The following is a 20,825-nucleotide window of genomic DNA, read 5'->3' on the forward strand; positions in this document are numbered from 1 at the left end:
CAGAGGCATTCAAGTCTGGTGACCAGGAAAGTTACAGGAGGTCCAGGTGCGATCTCTGGAAAGCCATCCCAGTGAAGTGGCCATTCCGGACCAAACGAATCACTGAAGGGTGCACAGCAGTTGTGGCAGGCCTCTTATAAGTGACAACAGGTCTTCGTTTCCAGATGAGCTCAATGCCTTCCGCGCTGGCTTTGACTGTCAAAACATAGAGGGAGCATCAGAAACTCCCACAGTCCTGTGATTTCAGTCTCTGAGACTGACTTGTGAGCACCCATCAGGAGGTGAACCCACAAGAAGCATCCGGCCCAGACAGAATAACTGGCCAAGTACTAAAGACTTGTGCTGAATCAACTGGCTGGAGCGTTCACTGAGATCTTTAACCTCTGGCTTCGGCAGTCTGAGGTACCCACCTGCTTCAAGCAGGCTTCAATTATACCGGAGCCTAAGAGGAACATGGTCTCCTGCCTCAATGACCCTTGTCCAGTCGCAGTTACGTCCACAGCAGTGAAGAGTTTTGAAACGTAACAACCCCTACCTGAGAAGCAACGTAAATCCGCTCCAGTCCGTGCACCAGAGTAACCGGTCCACGGTATATGCCACCTCATTGGCTCCTCACTCATCTGGACAGTACAACTGCATACATCAGGATGCTCTTTATCAACTACAGCTCAGCATTCAATACCATCGTCCCTTCAAGACTAACCAATAAGCTCCAAGATCTTGACCTCAATACCTCCTTGTGCAATTAAATTGTCCATTTCCTCACTTGCAGACCCCAGCCAGCTATCACCTCCACAATCTCCATCAACACAGGTGCACCACAAGGCTGGGTGCTTACCCCCCTGCTCCACTCACTTTACACTTATGCCTATGCAGCTAAACACAGCTCCAACACCATATTCAAGTTTTTTCATCACACCACTGCCATAAAGGTGGTGGCGAATCAGCATATAGGGGGTGAGATTGAAAACCTGGCTGAGTGGCACCACAGCAAAGTCAGCGAGACCAGGGAGCTGACTATTGACTTCAGGAGGAGGAAACCAGAGGCCCATAAGCCAGTCCTCATCAGGGGATCTGAGGTGGAAAGGGTTAGCAACGTTAAATAGCGTATGCCAGCAAGAAAATGAATCTCAGGGTTGTAAATAGTGACATATATGTACTTTGATAATAAATTTACTTGGAACTTTGAACTTTTGAACTTTGTCTTGAACCCCTGTAGACATCAATGGATCTGGGGTTGAGAGGGTGAACAGCTTTAAGTTCCTCAGCATAAACATCACCGAGGATCTCACGTGGTCTGTACATACTGGCCATGTGGTGAAAAAGGCACAACAGCACCTCTTTCACCTCAGACGGTTGAAGAAGTTTGGTATGGCCCCCTCCAAATTCTAAGAACTTTCTACAGGGACACGATTGAGAGCATCCTGACTGGTTGCATCTCTACCTAGTATGGGAACAGTACTTTCCTCAACCGTAGGACTCTGCAGAGAGTGATGTGGACAGCCTTGCGCATCTGTAGATGTGAACTTCCCACTATTCAGGATATTTTCAGTGACAGGTGTGTAAAAAGGATCATTGGAGACCCAAGTCACCGCAACCACAAACTGTTCCAGCTGCTACCATCCTGGAAACGGTACCGCAGCATAAAAGCCAGAACCAACAGGCTCTGGGACAGCTTCTTCCATCAGACTGCTTAATTCATGCTGATGCTACTGTACTTCTATGTTATATTGACTATTCTGTTGTACGTATTATTTATTATAAATTACTATAATTGTCCATTTGAACGGAGACGTAACATGAAGATTTTTACTTATGTATTTGAAGGATGTATTCGATCCATTCGATAAGTAAGGGTGTCAAAGATTACGGGAAGAAGGCAGGAGTAGGGTTGAGAGGGACATTATATCAGCCATGATGGAATGGTGGAGCATAATCAATGGGCCGAAAGGCCTGATTCTGCTCCTATGTCTTGTAAGTCTTATGTCACTAAAGCTGTATCTAATTACGTGACATCACCAGTACCACGACGTGTCATCAACCGATGACGACATGAAGCGCGTTTGAGTGCGGTGGCGTTATAAAAGGAAGTGACGTAACCACTCCGAAGACGCGGAAAGGCCAAGATGGCGCCGCTTGGGCTGAAGGCGGTTGTCGGGGAGAGTAAGTTTATCTGCCGTTATTTTTCTTATTTTTAACCTCCCTTCGGGAAAAACACACGGTTTAAGTACCTTGCTGCAGAATCTCAAAGAGTGGATAGGATGGCACTGACACTGGGGATTTGTTGAACTCCAGTTTCGCTCGCTGTTTGACAGGGAAGGAGGGTGAAGACTGAAGGTCCTTCCTTTTTGCCTCTTTGATTGGTCCTTCGGCCTGTCACTCCCTGTGTGTTTCACCCCGATCTGTTGTCTTCGCTGTCAATCGAGTAGCTCTTAACATTTCCGCTTGTCCTCCCTGCTTTGGGGCTGTGTGAAGCTGCAAGTTCTGGCTTTAAACAGCTGGCGAAGGGTGTGGTGTATTGTGCTGTGCAGTTTTCTCCTTTAAAAGCGAGCTTTGTTTGTATTTTTTTTTGTTTTATACCTGTAGGGGTATTGCGCGGTTTTTTGCTTTGCAAAAGGGGAAGGAGTTGGATCAGCCCTGTGGTCTTTCCTGATATATCAGCTGAGAGCTGATAGTTTCTTGTTTCGCAAAACTTGTGAAATGCAACGCCTTTAAATGACACTTCAAAACACAAATACTGCTTTGAAACAGAATGATTTGGAGATCGCAGTGGACCACTAAGTTGCTTTCCTCATTTAAGCTTAGTGAGCTGTTTGTATCGGTTTTGAAGGCTATCTTTTTGCTTAGTGGGGTGTGGTATGTCCAGTTCAGGCTGCTCATATCAACTACCCCTTTTTATTTGGAAATTCAATACTAATGAAAATTTCATTTTTAAACGGTGACTTGGGTGTAACCTCAGATGTAAGATTGAATTGACTGGACTGTTTTGGAAGAACTGAAGTTATTTGATTCCTTTAGGTTTATGACTGGGTTGATAGAATTAACACAGATGTTTCCTCATGAATTAAAGCCTTAATTGCTTATAATATCCATTAAGGAGTTCAGGAAGAAATGCTTTTTTCATTTAAAGGTGAGAATGTGCACTTTAACCGCTGTAATTGCTTGTGATGAAAAGCATAGATACATTTAAGGGAATGCTGAGAAAATATTGGGTTGCTGGGGGATGTAAAGAAGGGTGGGCTCAGTGATTTACATAAACACTACAGCAATGCTTGGCAGAGCAAATTCCAGCCCCTCTACTGCAAATATCCTGTAATGTTTGTTCTTAAATTTATGAAGACAGTTATTTAAATATATTTAATATTAATGTGCATGTGTCAGTTTACTTCAGTCTTCACTGATTTAGAAGAAAGTGCATTCTTAATAAATATACATCTGTACATAGAAATCTGAAGACCTGAGTCTTTAATAGCAAGAGATTGGCCTTTTGTTGTCAGTGGACTGAACAGGTTAATTGAAGCAACTGGTGGAGATGCCTTCAGGCAGCTGGATGGTTAGTGCTAAGCCTGTGTCTGTAAAGTATGGCTCCATAAGACATAAGAGCAGAATTAAAGCTTTTGGCCCATCAAGTCTCCTATGCCATTCCATTATGGCTGATTTATTACCCTGTTCAAAGTACATAATGTGTCACCATATCCAACCTTGAGATTCATTTTCTTGCAGGCAATCACAGTAAATACAAAAAGCACAATAGAATCAATGAAAATCCACACCCAACAGAACGGACCAGAGAACCAATGTGCAAAAAAAACAACAAACTACAAATACAAAAAGAGGAAAAATATTAATAAATAAGTAACAAATACTGAAACCATGAGATGAAGACCCCATTCTCCTGCCTTCTCCCTGTAACCTCTGATGCCCTTACTAATCAAGAATCTATCAACCTCCATTATTAATGTACCCAATGACTGGGCCTCCACAACTGTTTATGGCAATGAATTCCACCCATTTACTACCTTCTGGCTAAAGAAATTCTTCTTCGTCTCTGTTCTAAAGGGATGACCTTGTATTCTGAGACTGCCCTCTGGTCCTAGACTCTCTCACTATTGGAAACATCCCCTCCACATTCATTCCATCTAAGCCTTTCAGTATTGTACTGCTATATATATGAATAATGGTGGGCACTGAAGATGGTTACTTTATTCTTGAGTATTTCATTATTGCAAGGTTCAACACTGATTTGAGAAACACTCTAATGTGAAAACGGTATAAGGATCAAAAGAGGTGACTGAGATTGATGTGAATTGATTTTTTTTTGAAGGGTAGAACACAGATGAAAAAGGGAATGTGCCGGTGCTGGAAGGAGTGGAATAAAATGGAGTCTATGTATTGCCTTTTAGTTCATGTTGGATTTGTCACCCAATCTCTGGCACACTACTGTAGCAGTGGTACTCCTGTTTTACCAGCCCTTGTTCTTGCTTTCACGATACTCCTGGGCCTTGAACCATCAAAGATTAGAAATCTTTCCAGCTCCTTTGTGACCTTGGATTCCAAATACTCTCATTCCATCACATCACTGAGTCCTGATGAGCAGTCTCAGCCCTGAAACATTGTCCCTTTATTCCTTTCCTTAGATGCTGCCTGATCTGCTGGAAGAACTCAGAAATGTATACTCTGGATTTGCAGCATCTGTAGAATCTCTTGTGTTTATCATATCACTAACATTTTTGTCATTACTTTGGAGCCCTCCCCTAGAACCTTGTTTGACACCCAGCTTCAGTTCTCCCTTCTGAAGTCTCCTTAATATCCTTCTCTCACTAACTGCACATTATTCTGGTCCTGAGTTCCACTCCCTCTTTATCTGTCCTATATCCCTTTATGATATCATGGGCACCACTTGTTCGTCTGTTCTAACAAGAAATGATGTATTTTAACTAATCCTAATGCTGTTGGAGGCAATTAACAAGTGGGCAAAGGAATAATAAATTCAAAAAGTCTGCAGCTGCTGGAAATACAAAGCAACACTCTCAAAATGCTGGAGGAACTCAGCAGATCAGGCAGCATCTGTAGAGAGGAATAAATAGTCGATGTTTCGGGCACAGAACTTTCATCAAAACTATTTATTCCCTTCCATAGATGCTGCCTAACTTGCTGAATTCATCCACTGTTTTGTGTGTATTGACAATTTGTTTCTCTTGCTCATTAAGTTTATTATTAAGTGAATAATTTGGGCAAGATGGTGCAACCCTTAGCTTTGTTCTGTAAATCCTTTGCACATACAGTTGCAATCTGCCTAAACTAATAATGCATAAACAAATGTAATTTTCATGCCTTTATTGAATGCATTGTTTAATCATTCACAGTCTAGGCTGGAAAAAGTACGTGAACCCTTGTACTTAACTGGTAGAGCCTCCTTTAGCAGCAATAACCTCTACCAATCCTTTCCTGTAGCTGCTGATTAGACTTGCATAATGGTGAGGAGGAATTTTAGACCATTCCTCCATACAAAACTGTTTCAATTCATCAATATTTCTGGAAGACCTCGCATGCACTGGCCTCTTCATGTCACGCAACAGCATCTCAATTGGGTTAAGTTCTGGACTCTGACTTGGCCATTCCAAAACACAAATTTTCTCCGTTTTAAACCATTCTTTTGTTGATTTCAGCAAGGCTTTTGCGGTTACCCTTGGGTCCTTTTTCATCTCCTTCAGCATTGCACATTGTGCACTTGGTGTGATCTTTGCAGGATGCCCACTCCTTGGGAGAGTAGCAACTGAGTTTCTTCCATTAGTAGACAATTTTTCTTGCGTTTGATTGATGAACACTTGGGTCTTTAGAAATACTTCTGTCGCTTTTTCCAGCTTCATGCATCTCTAAAATTCTTCTAAGGTACTCTGCAAGTTGTTTTGATCAAGGCATGGTGCACATAAACAGATCTTCCTTGAGAAGGGCAGGCTCTATCAGTATCCTGACCTTGTATGTTTTTTTATAGGGCAGGGTACCTCTACAACCCACACCTCCAATCGCATCTCATTGATTGGAACACCGAACTCCCAGTAGCTTTTGTAGAAGGCATCACCCCAGAGATTGACATACTTTTTTAAAACCGAGACTGTGATTGTTTAAGTCGTGTACTCAGTATTGACAAGAAGTAGTACAATTGTTTGTGTTATTAGTTTAGGCAGATTGTGTTTTGCTATTATTGTGTCTTAGATGAAGATCAGACCACACTTTATGAGTAATTAATGCAGAAAATCAGGTCATTGCAAAGGGATCACAAATTTTCTTGCAACTGTATCTTTTCCTGTTTAATCAATTCAATATAAAATTGAAATGAGAGTGATAGGATGAGTTTGGTTCAGAGTACATTAAAGTCAAGCTATTATGTACTTGGGACTAAATTATCTTGTGCAGGTAGTTATCCTGTACAACTTGGCTGTGAACAGCTAAGTATTTAAAATTTATCTGCCGATTGTGAACCATTAGTGGTTTTGAGTAAATAGTACGTCAGAACTTCAGAAACTTGCAGGACAATGTGTAGAGCAATGTATTTACAAATATTAACACAGTCCTTAAAAGCTTGTGTCCAGATATGTAATCATACATCTAGGTAGAACGCAAACACGAGAAAATCTGCGGATGCTGGAAATTCAAGCAACACACACAAAATGCTGGTGGAACACAGCAGGCCAGACAGCATCTAAAGGCAGAAGTACAGTCAATGTTTCGGGTCGAGACCCTTCATCAGGACTAATGGAAGAAGAGATAGGAGGAGATTTGAAAGGGGGAGGGGGAGGAATGAAGTCAAGAGCTGGGAAGTTGATTGGCAAGAGGGATACAAGGCTGGAGAAGGGAGAGGATCATGGGACGGGAGGCCTTGGGAGAAAGAAAGGGGGAGGGGAGCACCAAAGAAAGATGGAGAACAGGCAAGGAGTTATTGTGAGAGGGAAAGAGAGAAAAAATATTAAATTTAGGGATGGGGTAAGAAGGGAGCAGGGGCATTAATGGAAGTTAGAGAAATCAATGTTCATGCCATCAGGTTGGAGACTACCTAGACGGAATATAAGATGATGTTCCTCCAACCTGAGCGTGGCTTCATCTTGACAGTAGAGGACGCCATGGATTGACGTATGGGAATGGAATGTGGAATTAAAATGTGTGGCCACTGGGAGATCCTGCTTTCTCTGGCGGACAGAGCATAGGTGTTCAGCAAAGCGGTCTCCCAGTCTGCGTCGGCTCTCACCAATATATAGAAGGCTGCATCGGGAGCACTGGATACAGTATATCACCCCAGCCGACTCACAGGTGAAATGTCGCCTCACCTGGAAGGACTGTCTGGGGCCCTGAATGGTGGTAAGGGAGGAAGTGTAAGGGCAGGTGTAGCACTTGTTCCGCTTACAAGGTTAAGTGCCAGGAGGGAGATCAGTGGGAAGGGAATGGGGGGGGGGGAACGAATGGATAAGGGAGTCGTGTCGGGAGCGATTCCTGCGGAAAGGAGAAAGTGAGGGGGAGGGGAAGATGTGCTACAGAGAATTATGTTGGACACGGAGGCCGGGTGGTAGGTGAGGACAAGAGGAACCCTATCCCTAGTGGGGTGGCGGGAGGATGGGGTGAGAGCAGATATGCGTGAAATGGGAGAATAGGTAGAACAGCCCAGTATCATGGGACCTTGACACCTGAACCTGATGTTTGCTTCTGATAGGTGTCAGAGATTCAAAGAAGCTACTCGGTTTTTTTTGCCTACCATTGTAATGCTGTTATTACTATTGTATTGGTAATATCCCTTAGTTTAATTGATTTTGATTTGTAATCACCTAATTCAAGTACCTTTAAAATGATTGACCAATGCCAGCCTTAATTCTTTAGAGGTTTTGAAAAAGGCCACGTCATAAACAAATTCTTCAGGCTCTTTACAGTTATTATAGCAGTTCACTTTCCAAAGTCAATTTATTATCAAAGTACACATTACATATACTACATTGACTTTCTTGGCATTTACAGTAAAGTACAATAGAATTAAAAACTATGCATCAAGACAAAATGTGCAAATAATAAATAATACTGAGAACATGAAAGAATTTCTGAGAATAAGATCTGGGTACTGTCATCAATGTCGAGAAATCTTGTTTTTTCTTGGCATTTTCTACATTTATTATCATGAATTTGTTGGTCTTTTATTATGTATTTTTGAGTTTTTTTTTGTTAACCACCTGGTGCTGTACAGCCACAAGGAGCCCTTCTGTTCCTGGGAAGAGGTCTCCAACTCTTGAGCCAGGTGTTCGCTTCCTTGTCAACATCTAATCTGCCCAGATTGTGGGATATCTTCTGTGGAAGATGGTGCTCGTCCGTTGGTTAACTCTTTCTTCAGTACTGATGGTCTTCATTTGTCTGGGTTGTGGTCTCTTAAGTTTAGTGGTGTATACTTATCAGAATTGCAAATGCTTGCTGCATGGAGTGCTGATTCCTGTGTTCATTAATGAAAGAATATCCTTAAAGTTTCATTTCACTGTTGTGTACATTTTTAATGCCTGTTATTCCTTTTCACCCTTCTAAGGTAGTGTTCATCTAAGAATATACGAATATACATAATGTTTTCTGAAATTTGTCATTTCAGTTCGTATTTTTCTTCAGACTAAGATATTATGCCAAAATATATATTGTGCCAGAATAATATGGGTATATTGCGAAGGGTTTATTGCCTTTGATGTTTTTACAGTTGAGCTGTTTGACAGATTTTTGTAAGCCCTGAAGTAAATTCTGTCAAGTTTTTCCTTTATCGCATTATGAGCTATTTTCTTTCCTTGGTGATATCCCAGATATTTATATTTCATATTCATCCATTATATCCTGCTGCTTGATTTTGTATTCTATTAGCTCTATTGTACTTAATGTTCTGCATTTATCCAGTCCAAAATTTGTTTATATCTTTTGAAAATAGTTCTACTTGAATTCATTGATTTAGCATAACTGAGGGTGCATATAATTTAAAATCATCCGTGTATAAAAGGTGTGTTACAGTATAGCTCATTTTGTTCCTTGATTTGATGCTCAATTTTCATCCAATTCAGTAAATTAGAGAGTGGGTTTAAACCCAGGCAGAACCATAGTGCACTTAGAGAATTGCCTTGGAAAATGCTTGTGTTTATTTTGATAATGGTGGTTCTTGTTAATGGGTAGGGTGATTGCAGTAGCAACAGCATTCCAAACCAAACCGAGTCCATGGATGCAAATCACTGGAGCATCCAGCGTATGGCCAAAGCCTTGGTCTCTGTACGTCAGCAGGGCAAATAGCCATGAGGCCCGCAGACACGAAGCACAGCAGCTGGAGCAGTCTTGCAGCTTCAGCACCGTAGAGAGAGGAGTGAACATCACAGGAGAGCGAGCGAAATCAGCCCAATGGTCACCTCCAGTCCTGACACCCTGATTTTCCAGTCTAGCTGGGCTGGCGCTTGAATTGTCCAAGCACCGTATCGCGACTTGCTTTAGGACCCGGGTCCCCACAGAGCAATATACTTTAGACCTAGACCTTGCCACCCAGCCCGAAGCATCGAGCGTATCACTCCAACTCCATCTCCGACAACAGCACCATCTCTGTCTGTGACTCCATCTTTATGCTTTCTTTGTATTTGCAACACGACAGCACAGCACATCCTTCTAATCACCTTGACCTCTGCTCCCCTCTTCATCATTTGTATTGATAGTTTACCACTGTTTACTTCAGGAGAGGTGTTATTAATAATGTTTTGGTCACATTTCTTACCTTTTGAACTACCAGTGAACTGTAGCTTGCCTTCAGCAGCACCATCTTAAACACAGTTGGACACAGATTGAGAAAGGGGGGAGAGAGGTGTCTGAGATGGATCATGTGAATTTAAGGGCAGGGTGGAAGTGAAGGGTAAAGTTGATTAAAATTGACGAGCTCAGCATGGCTGCATGAAGCAGTGCCTATTCAATATTCAGTGTAGCAGATGAATGAAGAGTGAAAAGTGTTTAAATATAAAAAAAACTGTAAAAGTGCAGTAAACAGTAAAAAAAAACTAAATCAAGTCCATATTTGGTGTGACCACCTTTTACCTTTAAAACTGCATCAATTCTCTTGTGTACTCAGTCATGGAGTTTTATAAGAAAATCTGTTGGTAGGTTGTTCAAAACACCTTGGAGAATTTGCCACAGTTCTTCTGCAGACATTGGCTGTCTTGCTTGCTTCTGTCTCCAGGTAATCGCAGACAGCCTCGATGTTGAGATCAGGACTCTGTTGCAGCCATACGATCTGTTGCAGAACTCCTTGGTCATCTTTTCACTGAAGATAGTTCTTTGTGACCTTGGCCATATGTCTGGAGTCATTATCCTGCTACAGAATGAAGTTGAGACCAATCAGATTCCTCCCTGATGGTACTGCATGATGAATGAGAATCTGCTTTACTTCTCAGCACTGAGGATTTCATTAATTCTGACCAGATCACCAACTCCCATTTGCAGAAATGCAACTCCAACCCTGCGGGGAAGCTGCACTGTGCTTCAGTATTGACTGCAGACATTTATCCATGGAGCTCTCTCCAGCCCTTCTGCAGACAAACTGTCTTTTTGAGCCAAAATTGCAAATTTTCACTCCTCAGTAGGTTATTACCCTTATTCAACACCCCAGTCCTTGTATAGTCCTTGTGCTCAGGTAAATCTCTGTTCTTTGCTGTAGTAATTAACAGGTCTTTTAATGTTGGTAGCTGGCAGCCAGTGATCGTCTCCACTGAGTGGACCATTTGCTGCAACCTGGACTTGGAGAGGAAGAAGGCGGTGGGAAACCAAATAGTGATAGAGATAGTCACAACACTCTCAATGATGGCTGAATAAAAATTCATTGGGATACACCCTGAAATGTTAAGTTTCCTAAGCAGTTTTTCCTAAGGGAAAAACTGTCTGTGCTGGGCTTTCCTGATGCCGAGTATAACATGCGTGTCCCATTTCAATATATTGGTAATAGTGGTCCCCAGGAATTTGAATGGCTTGACCATAGACACAGCCTGACCATTAATTTCCAAGGGAGGGGCAGGTAGAGGTTGTTGGCAGCTGTTAATCCTCATTTCCACTTCCTTGATAACAGTAAGTTCCAAGTTTTTACAAGCACACCATGTTGCAAGATGGGCTACCTCTTTCTGATGGCAGGACTCAACATTGTTGGAGATGAAACCAACTACAGTCATGTAATCTGCAAACTTTAAGGTTTTAATGGATTTGTCTGTGAAGGTACAGTCCTTTGTATAAATGAAAACAGGAGGGGTGAAGCAACACAGCCTTGGGAAGAGTCTGTGCTTATAGACATTGGGTCGGACAAGTAGGAGCCCTGCCTTGCATATTGCATCCTTCCTGTCAGGAAGTTCATAATCCACCAACCAATACTGTAGGTTTTATCTAGCTAGGTTAGCTTACTGTAGAGCAACTCCAGAACAATAGTGTTGAAGGCAGAGCTAAAATTTGCAAACAAGATGAGGGAGGAGCTGGGCAAAGTTCAATACCCTAGCAGGGATGACAGTGGAACAGTAATGGCAAGTGTTTCTGGGAATAATGCAGAAGGTGCAGGATCAGTCCATTCCAAAGAGGAAGAAAGATCCTAAGGGGAGTAAGGGGAGGCCGTGGCTGACAAGGGAAGTAATGGACAGTATAAAAATAAAAGAGAAGTAGTATAACATAGCAAAGACGAGTGGGAAGCCGGAGGATTGGGAAACTTTTAAAGAGCAACAGAAGGTAACTAAAAAGGCAATACGCAGAGAAAAAATGAGGTACGAAGGTAAACTAGCCAAGAATATAAAGGAGGATAGTAAAAGCTTCTTTAAGTATGTGAAAAGGAAAAAAATAGTTAAGACCAAAACTGGGTCCTTGGTGACAGAAGCGGGTGAATTTATTGTGGGGAACAAGGAAATGGCAGACGAGTTGAACAGATACTTTGGATCTGTCTTCACGAGGGAAGACACAAACTATCTCCCAGATGTAATAGTGGCCAAAGGACCTAGGCTAATGGATGAACTGAAGGAAATTTATATTAGGCAGGAAATGGTGTTGGATAGACTGTTGGGTCTGAAGGCTGATAAGTCCCCGGGACCTGATGGTCTGCATCCCAGGGTACTTAAGGAGGTGGCTTTAGAAATCGTGGACGCATTGGTAATCATTTTCCAATGTTCTATAGATTCAGGATCAGTTCCTGTGGATTGGAGGGTGGCAAATGTTGTCCCCCTCTTCAAGAAGGGAGGAAGAGAGAAAACAGGGAATTATAGACCGGTTAGCCTGACGTCGGTGGTGGGAAAGATGCTGGAGTCAATTATAAAAAGTGAAATTACGGCACATCTGGATAGCAGTAACAGGATCGGTCCGAGTCAGCATGGATTTACGAAGGGGAAATCGTGCTTGACTAATCTTCTGGAATTTTTTGAGGATGTAACTCTGAAAATGGCCAAGGGAGAGCCAGTGAATGTAGTGTACCTGGACTTTCAGAAAGCCTTTGATAAAGTCCCACATAGGATATTAGTGGGCAAAATTAGGGCACATGGTATTGGGGGCAGATTACTGACATGGATTGAAAATTGGCTGGCTGACAGAAAACAAAGAGTAGCAATTAACGGGTCCCTTTTGGAATGGCAGGCTGTGACCAGTGGGGTACCGCAGGGTTCAGTGCTGGGACCGCAGCTGTTTACAATATATATTAATGATTTAGATGAGGGAATTAAAAGTAACATTAGCAAATTTGCCGATGACACAAAGCTGGATGGCAGTGTGAAATGTGAGGAGGATGTTATGAGAATGCAGGGTGACTTGGACAGGCTGGGTGAGTGGGCAGATGCATGGCAGATGCAGTTTAATGTGGATAAATATGAGGTTATCCACTTTGGTGATAAGAATGGGAAGGCAGATTATTATCTAAATGGAGTCAAATTAGGAAAAGGGGAAGCACAACGAGATCTAGGTGTTCTTGTACATCAGTCACTGAAAGCAAGCATGCAAGTGCAGCAGGCAGTGAAGAAAGCTAATGGCATGCTGGCCTTAATAACAAGGGGAATTGAGTATAAGAGCAAAGAGGACCTTCTGCAGCTGTACAGGGCCTTGGTGAGACCACACCTAGAGTACCGTGTGCAGTTTTGGTCTCCAAATTTGAGTAACGACATTCTTGCTATTGAGGGAGTGCAGCATAGGTTCACAAGGTTAGTTCCCGGGATGGCGGGACTGTCATATGTCGAAAGATTGGAGTGACTGGGCTTGTATACTCTGGAATTTAGAAGGATGAGAGGGGATCTTATTGAAACATAAGATTATTAAGGGATTGGACACGCTGGAGGCAGGAAGCATGTTCCCGCTGATGGGTGAGTCCAGAACCAGAGGCCACAGTTTAAGAATAAGGGGTAGACCATTTAGAACAGAGTTGAGGAAAAACTTTTTCACCCAGAGAGTGGTGGATATATGGAATGCTCTGCGCCAGAAGGCTGTGGAGGCCAAGTCTCTGGATGCTTTCACGAAAGAGATGGATAGAGCTCTTAAAGATAGCGGAATCAAAGGTTATGGGGATAAGGCAGGAACTGGATACTGATTGTGGATGATCAGCCATGATCACAGTGAATGGTGGTGCTGGCTCGAAGGGCTGAATGGCCTACTCCTGCACCTATTATCTATTGTCTATATAAGTGTTGGCAGAGTTCAAATGTTGAAAAATGTAATGAAGGCACAAGTTAATGGCATCCTCAATTAAGTGATTTGCTCTAAAGCAAATTGTAGCGTATCAAGAGGATCTGTAATGGACTTGAGGTAGGCCAATATCAGATGTTCAAAAGTTTTCATAATTACAGAAGTTGGAGCGACTGGTCTATAATCATTAAGTCCGGTGATCTTGATTTTTATTGGGAAATGGAGTTGTAAGAAAGGCAAACTTTTTTTTTTGGAGTTGCCTTCTGATCCATTTTGCAACTGCTTGTAACCCAATAAGCTGTGTTTTAAAAAGCCACAAGAGTCCAGTATAATTGTTGTCTGTAAAAGTTGACTTTCATTTGCTTGTGTTCCTACCACTGCAGATAATTTCAGTTGACCAACTCTGTACTTGATTTTTTTTCTTCCCTTGTGATTTCTGACTAGATTTTCACAGTATCTTTTAGCAATAATCGGATAGTATAAGTGGCAAAGATCCACCACTCCTGGATGAGATCAGTGCCTTTTATATGTTTTGATATGATGCATGCAAGCTCCCACATCTCTGAATGACCCTGTAAATTCAGTATCTGGGCATCCTTCAAGAGGATGAATCCACAAAAGGCCAGACAGCTTGCCTAGTGGAGTACAGGAGATCTGTATGAATCTAATTGGCTGGAGTATTTGCAGTCCTTTTCAACCTCTCACTCTGCAGTCTGAAGTTCCCATCTGCTTCAGAAAGTCGTCTATTATACGGGTGCTTATGAAGAGTGTGGTGACTTGCGTCAATAACTACTATCTGATTTGCACTTGGAGCAACCATAATGGAATGCTTTGAGATGTTGGTTTTGGTACAAATCAACTTCTGCCTCAGAGATTACTTGGGTTCACTCCAGTTTGCCTATAGCCACAACAGATCAACAGCAGATGTGAAGTTTTCTAGTTCTTCACTCCGCTGTGAACCATCTGGACAACAGGAACTCGTATGTCTGGCTGCTAATCATCAACTACACCTCAGATTCCAACACCATCATCCCATCCAAACTCATCATCAAGCTTTGAGACCAGAGCCTCTGTACCTCCCTCTGCAAATGGATCCCTCATTTCCTCATCAGCAAACTCAGTCATTGAGGATTGGTTAAAACATCACACAGGTGTGGCTAAACACAACTCCAATGGCATCTTCAAATTTGCTGAGTCACTACTATTGGCGAGTAGTTGGTGAGTAGTCAGATTCCTGAAGCAAGATAAATCAGAATCAGATCTAATATCACCGGCATATGTCATGAAATTTGTTAACTTTACAGCAGCCGTCCAATGGAGTACATGATACACAAATAGAGGGGGGACCCTGAGTTACATTTAGTGTGTGTATGTGTATATATCTACTAAATGGTAAAGTTAAAATGAGTAGTGCAAAACAACAGAAACTTTAAAAGTAGTGAGGTAGTGTTCCTGTGTTCAATGTCCATTTAGAAATTGGATTGCAGAGGGGAAGAAGCTGTTCCTGAATCACTGAGTGTCTCTCTTCAGGCTTCTGTACCTCCTTTCCAATGGTAACATTGAAGAGGGCATGTCCTGGGTGCGGTTGGAATATCCTGACTGGTTGCATCCTGGTCTGGTACAGCAATTAGAACGTGCAGAAACATAACTACAGAAGCTGCAGGGTATAGTGGGCTCTGCCCAATACATAACGGGCACATCCCTCCTGCCATAGACACAGGATTTGACCACCTTGCACTAAAATGGACTTTTGTGTTCTAACTCTGGTCTTTCTTGTAAAAATGGTCTAATTTATGATTTTCTTGTGAATGCTGAGTGTATGATGCTATGTGCCTGTGTTGCAAATGTGTTTTTCATTGCACTTGTGCACATGACAACAAACTGGACTTTGTCTCAATGCTTTTACGATTCTGACTTTTGTTCTAAAACAACAATGGAAAAATAAACCACTGAAGACCTCAAGTGTGCTGTCTATATACTTGTTGACTGAGTTGGTGGTTTTTACAATGTCTCCCTGTATCTGCTTATGAGTAAGCCAGAAGAGAAGAGATGTGAATCTGATTTTTTTTCTCTCTTGTTCACTAATTAACTGGTAAATTCTGTCTTCACTGAATACCAAACAATACTTTGTCACTTACACCCAAGCTCAAACTTATTTTAGTTCAACACGTGCTTATCCATTAGTTGTTCCATTTTACTAAATGTCTACGAACTTTAAACCTTAATTTGAAATTACTGTACTTCCCCTGCTATTTTAATTGAATATTTCAATCTTCTTTTAAACTATCTTGCATCTTCAAATTCGAACGAGGTTGGAGGCAATATATTGGATACATGGCAACTCTGGCAAGGTCTTCAAGACATTACTTCCTACGAAGCAAAACCCAATAGCATGAATGGCAGCGATGATTTACTACCAGATGAACTCAACGCCTTCTATGCACGCTTTGAAAGGGAGAATATAACTACAGCTGTGAAGATCCCTGCTGCACCTGATGACCCTGTGTTCTCCGTCTCAGAGGTCGACGTTAGGCTGTCTTTAAAGAGTGAACCCTCACAAGGTGGAAGGTCCCAATGGAGCACCTGGTAAGGCTCTGAAAACCTTTGCCAACCAACTAGCGGGAGTATTCAAAGAATTTTCAACCTCTCAGTGCAACGGGTGGAAGTTCCCACTTGCTTCAAAAAGGCAACATTTCTAGTGCCTAAGAAGAATAATGTGAGCTGCCTTAATGACTATCACCCAGTAGCACTCACACCTACAGTGATGAAATGCTTTGAGAGGTTGGTCATGACTAGACTGAACTCCTGCTTCAGCAAGGACCTGGACCCATTGCAATTTGCCTATTGCCACAAATAGGTCAACAGCAGACGCAATCTCAATGGCTCTGCACACGGCTTTAGAACACCAGGACAACACAAACACCTACGCCAGGATATTGTTCATCGACTATAGCTCAGCATTTAATACCATCATTCCCACAATCCTCATTGAGAAGTTGCAGAACCTGGGCCTCTGTACCTCCCTCTGCAATTGGATCATCGACTTCCTAACAGGAAGACCACGGTCTGTGCGGATTGGTGATGTCATCTCCTCCTTGCTGACGATCAACACTGGCGCACCTCAGGGGTGTGTGCTTAGCCCACTGCTCTACTCTCTATATACACATGACTGTGTGGCTAGGCATAGCTCAAGTACCATCTGTAAATTTGCTGATGATACAACCATTGTTGGTAGAATCTTAAGTGGTGACAAGTGGAATGAGATGCCTACTAGTGGAGTAGTGCTGCAGCAACAACCTGGCACTCAACGTCAGTAAGACGAAAGAGCAGATTGTGGACTTACAGGAAGGGTAAGACAAAGGAACACATACCAATCCTCATAGAGGGATCAGAAGTGGAGAGAGTGAGCAGTTTCAAGATCGCTGAGGATCTAATCTGGTCCCAACATATCGATGTAGTTATAAGGAAGGCAAGATAGTGGCTATACTTTATTTGGAGTGTGAAGAGATTTGGCATGTCAACAAATACACTCAAAAACTTATCTCGTTGTACCGTGGAGAACATTCTGACAGGCTGCATCACTGTAAATCTTGTCAGCTCCATCTTGGGCACTCGCCTTCAAAGTACCCAGGACTTCAGGGAGCGGTGTCTCAGAAAGGCAGTGTCCATTATTAAGGACCTCCAGCTCCCAGGGCATGCCCTTTTCTCACTGTTGCCGTCAGGTAGGAGATACAGAAACCTGAAGGCACACACTCAGTGATTCAGTAACAGCTTCCTCCCCTCTGCCATTCGATTTCTAAATGGACATTGAATCTTTGGACACAACCTCACTTTAATATACAGTACTTCTGTTGCATGTTTTTTTAATCTATTCAATGTACGTAATTGATTTACTTGATTATTTACTATTATTATTTTGATTTTATTTATTTTTTTCCCTGCTAGATTATGTATTGCATTAAACTGTTGCTGCCAAGTTAACGAATTTCACGTCACATGCTGGTGATAATAAACCTGATTCTGAACTTCATTTAAAATACTTTGCAGATTTGTAATAGTTTTGGCAATTCTTATTATAAGACTTTAATTTTAAAAGCACTTGAAAATATTTTGGAACTCTTGCCATCTATGTTGTTATCATTAAGATCTTGGTAGCAATTATATAAAGTTCTTATTAACTGTTGCTTGAATTCTGAAAACACTAAGTTTCTGTATTTGTAAACTTGTGGGTTAGCACAGAACATTTAAATTATAGCATTTCACAGATGGTGAACTTGCCTTCTCGAGATTGATCAGGCAACATTTTCTGAATTTATTGTCAACTGTTAACAGTGAGATGAGCAGACAGAATTGACCTGTTAATTTTATTTTCAGCCTCTCTTGTGGTCCATTTCATAACTTTAAATTCTATTGTCTTTCTTCATCATTGGATCAAAATCTCAGAACTCTTCCTAGAAATGTATTAGTTCAAATTTGATTTTGCCATAGGCTTGTTGAAATGGGTATTGGAAATAAGTTCTAGCTTCTTTAATGCTGCTTGTTTTGTCAATGCTTTTAAAAATAGACATTGTGAAGTCTTTCACAAACACTATTGATGAACAATAATAGACTTAAGTGTAGTCCCCCTGGCCAGCCTTAGGGTTGCTCAGCTCGCTGTTGTCTAGGGAAACAGCCCTCGGCCCCGCCAAACTGGGTAGTAGTTAGTGTGGATGCTGTGTGATGTACCCTGCCCCGCCCAAATAACAGACAATTCACCAGATACTATTAAATCAGTTACAGTTTATAGATATTACTGGAACTATATAATAAATAGATAATAAAATATGAAAGGCTCCATGCTTATCAAAGTTCAATCTCTTTCTGCATAAACAATTGGAGCTCAGGACTCTCCTTCTTCACCCTGCGATCCCCTTGGACCACCTCGACCTGCTGCCTGGGACCAACAACGGTGGTCGACCAGACGCTCCACATGAATCCGTCTCCGTCTCCTCTCCTCGCCGAACACCCTGGACCTTGGACTCCTGCTCGGGGTGCGACCCCGTTAGCGGACTCACAGCACCTGGTCTATCCTCTGTCTCTCTCTCTCTCCTGCCTTCTGCCCAAAAACCTGCGCATACACTATCTTACAGACACACCGAAAAAATAACATCTATCCCAATTAGTTTGTTCATCCTCTTATCAGTAACATGATCCAAACAACTGCTAGCGGGAGGACTTTCTCAGCAGTTAACTTAACAAAGAGGCCAATTCAATTATAACATAACAAAGAAGCCATTTTAATTAGACTACGCAGTAACATAAAAGAAGAAACCCCAAGAAACCCCTTACATAAGAAATTTCAAAGTTAAAATTAGTCCAGTTTATTGTCATTATTGAAGAAAATATTTTCAGTGAGATTAATAAAGAAGTTCAGTAAAAATAATCCAGGACAGATCCTGCAAAAGAAAATGCCATTAATGGAGAATGCTTGGAGAAATGTATAGCTAACCATAGGTGTTTGGTACATATTAACAAATGGGGTTGCAGATTTAGAGTTGCTTTTTTTTGGCACTAATCTATTATTTATATTTTAAATATTGCTGTGCTGCTGCAAAACATTGTATTTCACAACATACTGCATGTTAATGATAATAAACCTAATTCAGATTTGTCTATTGCCGGAGAGAGATTTATGAAGTGTTTGAGGATTTGGAAATCCTCACTATGAAAGTGAGAATGGGTGTGGTAGTGAAATGAGATTAAGAATGAGATGGGCTATGGCCACAGGGTTATTGAAATTCAAATCGGCAAATATTTGGGTTTGTAATGTGGATTAGTTTTGAATTGTAGTTGTGTCTACAGAAGAGAGAAGGTCTAATGTTGCTCCTTACAGATTGGTTTTATTGAAGGTGATTCTTTTTTTAAATGTAGAGAGCATCTTTCCCTTATCTGAAGAGTCTAGAGCTAGCAGCCATAGAATAAGGGCCTACTGCAGAAGAACCACCTCACTTAGGCTATGTCCACACTACGCCGGATAATTTTGAAAACGCTGGTTTTGAGTAAAAACGACAGGCGTCCACACTAAGCGTTTTTCAAAATATCTCCGTCCACATTAGGCGGATATTTGGGCGAATCTCCTCCTACTGGGCATGCGCAGGGCACGTAGAAAACAAGCGAAGAGGAAACGATATACTTCGTGCGCATTTGTCCAGTTACAGAGTAGAAAAACTTTAAAGGAATTGCTCTTGGCTCTCGCACAGGAGGACTTAAAACTTAAAAAAAACAAATACTGGAGCGTGTAGAGGCAACCGACAGGGAGTTCACTGACAGTATAACCCAGCTGACGACGAACATTGAAAAACTAACTCTGTTACATTAATAGAGCACCTTGTTAAATGTATAAAACAAATGACATATTTCATTATGTTTCAATGTACGTGTGACAAATAAAGTGAATTTTTAAAAAGCTAATCTTTAAAATCTTCAACAATGCTGGAAATCCAGAGCAAAGCACAAAATGCTGTAAGAATTTGGGTCAGGCCTGACCTGAATTTTTTTCTGTGAGGGAAGCATAAGTTGCAGGTCTACGGGAGTGTATGAGAAGAGGTGGGGGGTGACGGGTCTGACAGCATTCCTTTGTTGACATGAGAGATTGAATAGCATTCACCTGAGTTTGACTGATGAGACATTTGAAGTTGATGTGAACAAAGAGCTTTCATTTGTATGGCTGGAAGTCTCAAGACTTGAGAATCATTAAAGCAGCTTGAAGTAAAATATTAAAAATAAAGTGCAGTGTTGGAGTGTTCACTTTTGTAATTTTTCCCTATACTGTATGTTTTACAATAAACAGTTCTGTGGAATGTTCTTCAGCCAGAAGCACTTCTGGATTGACTAAGCTGCTGAGAATTGGCAGCATTTTTTGCATTATTTTAGATTTCCAGTATCTGCTTGTTTTCTTGTTTTTTTTTTGCAATGGCTGTTTTGTTGTCTGAGTTCTAAATTGATTTGTATTTGACTTAAAATTTTAAGTATTTTAGTTTTTGCAGATTGTTTAAAGTAAACCATTTTCAAAAACAGACACGATCACAATAGTGTGTCCTGGACCAAACAAGGAATATGTACCATTGCTCAATGTCTTAAACATCTACTGTTATCTTGCTCATTTTCAGAGAACTTTC

General features: G+C 41.5%; 1 protein-coding gene across 1 annotated transcript in view; it reads left to right on the forward strand.

Moving 5' to 3' along the window:
* The first annotated feature begins 2,080 nt into the window (after positions 1-2,080).
* The window catches only part of stxbp2 (syntaxin binding protein 2), an 89,030-nt gene continuing 70,285 nt past the window's right edge, over positions 2,081-20,825 (forward strand). The window contains exon 1 of the mRNA XM_063036034.1: positions 2,081-2,163. Coding sequence (XP_062892104.1) covers positions 2,127-2,163 — 37 coding nt within the window. The 5' untranslated portion in view covers positions 2,081-2,126. The remainder of the gene's footprint in view (positions 2,164-20,825) is intronic.

The sequence above is a fragment of the Mobula hypostoma genome, chromosome 29 (assembly GCF_963921235.1).
Source record: "Mobula hypostoma chromosome 29, sMobHyp1.1, whole genome shotgun sequence".
In the NCBI taxonomy this organism is placed as follows: domain Eukaryota; kingdom Metazoa; phylum Chordata; class Chondrichthyes; order Myliobatiformes; family Myliobatidae; genus Mobula; species Mobula hypostoma.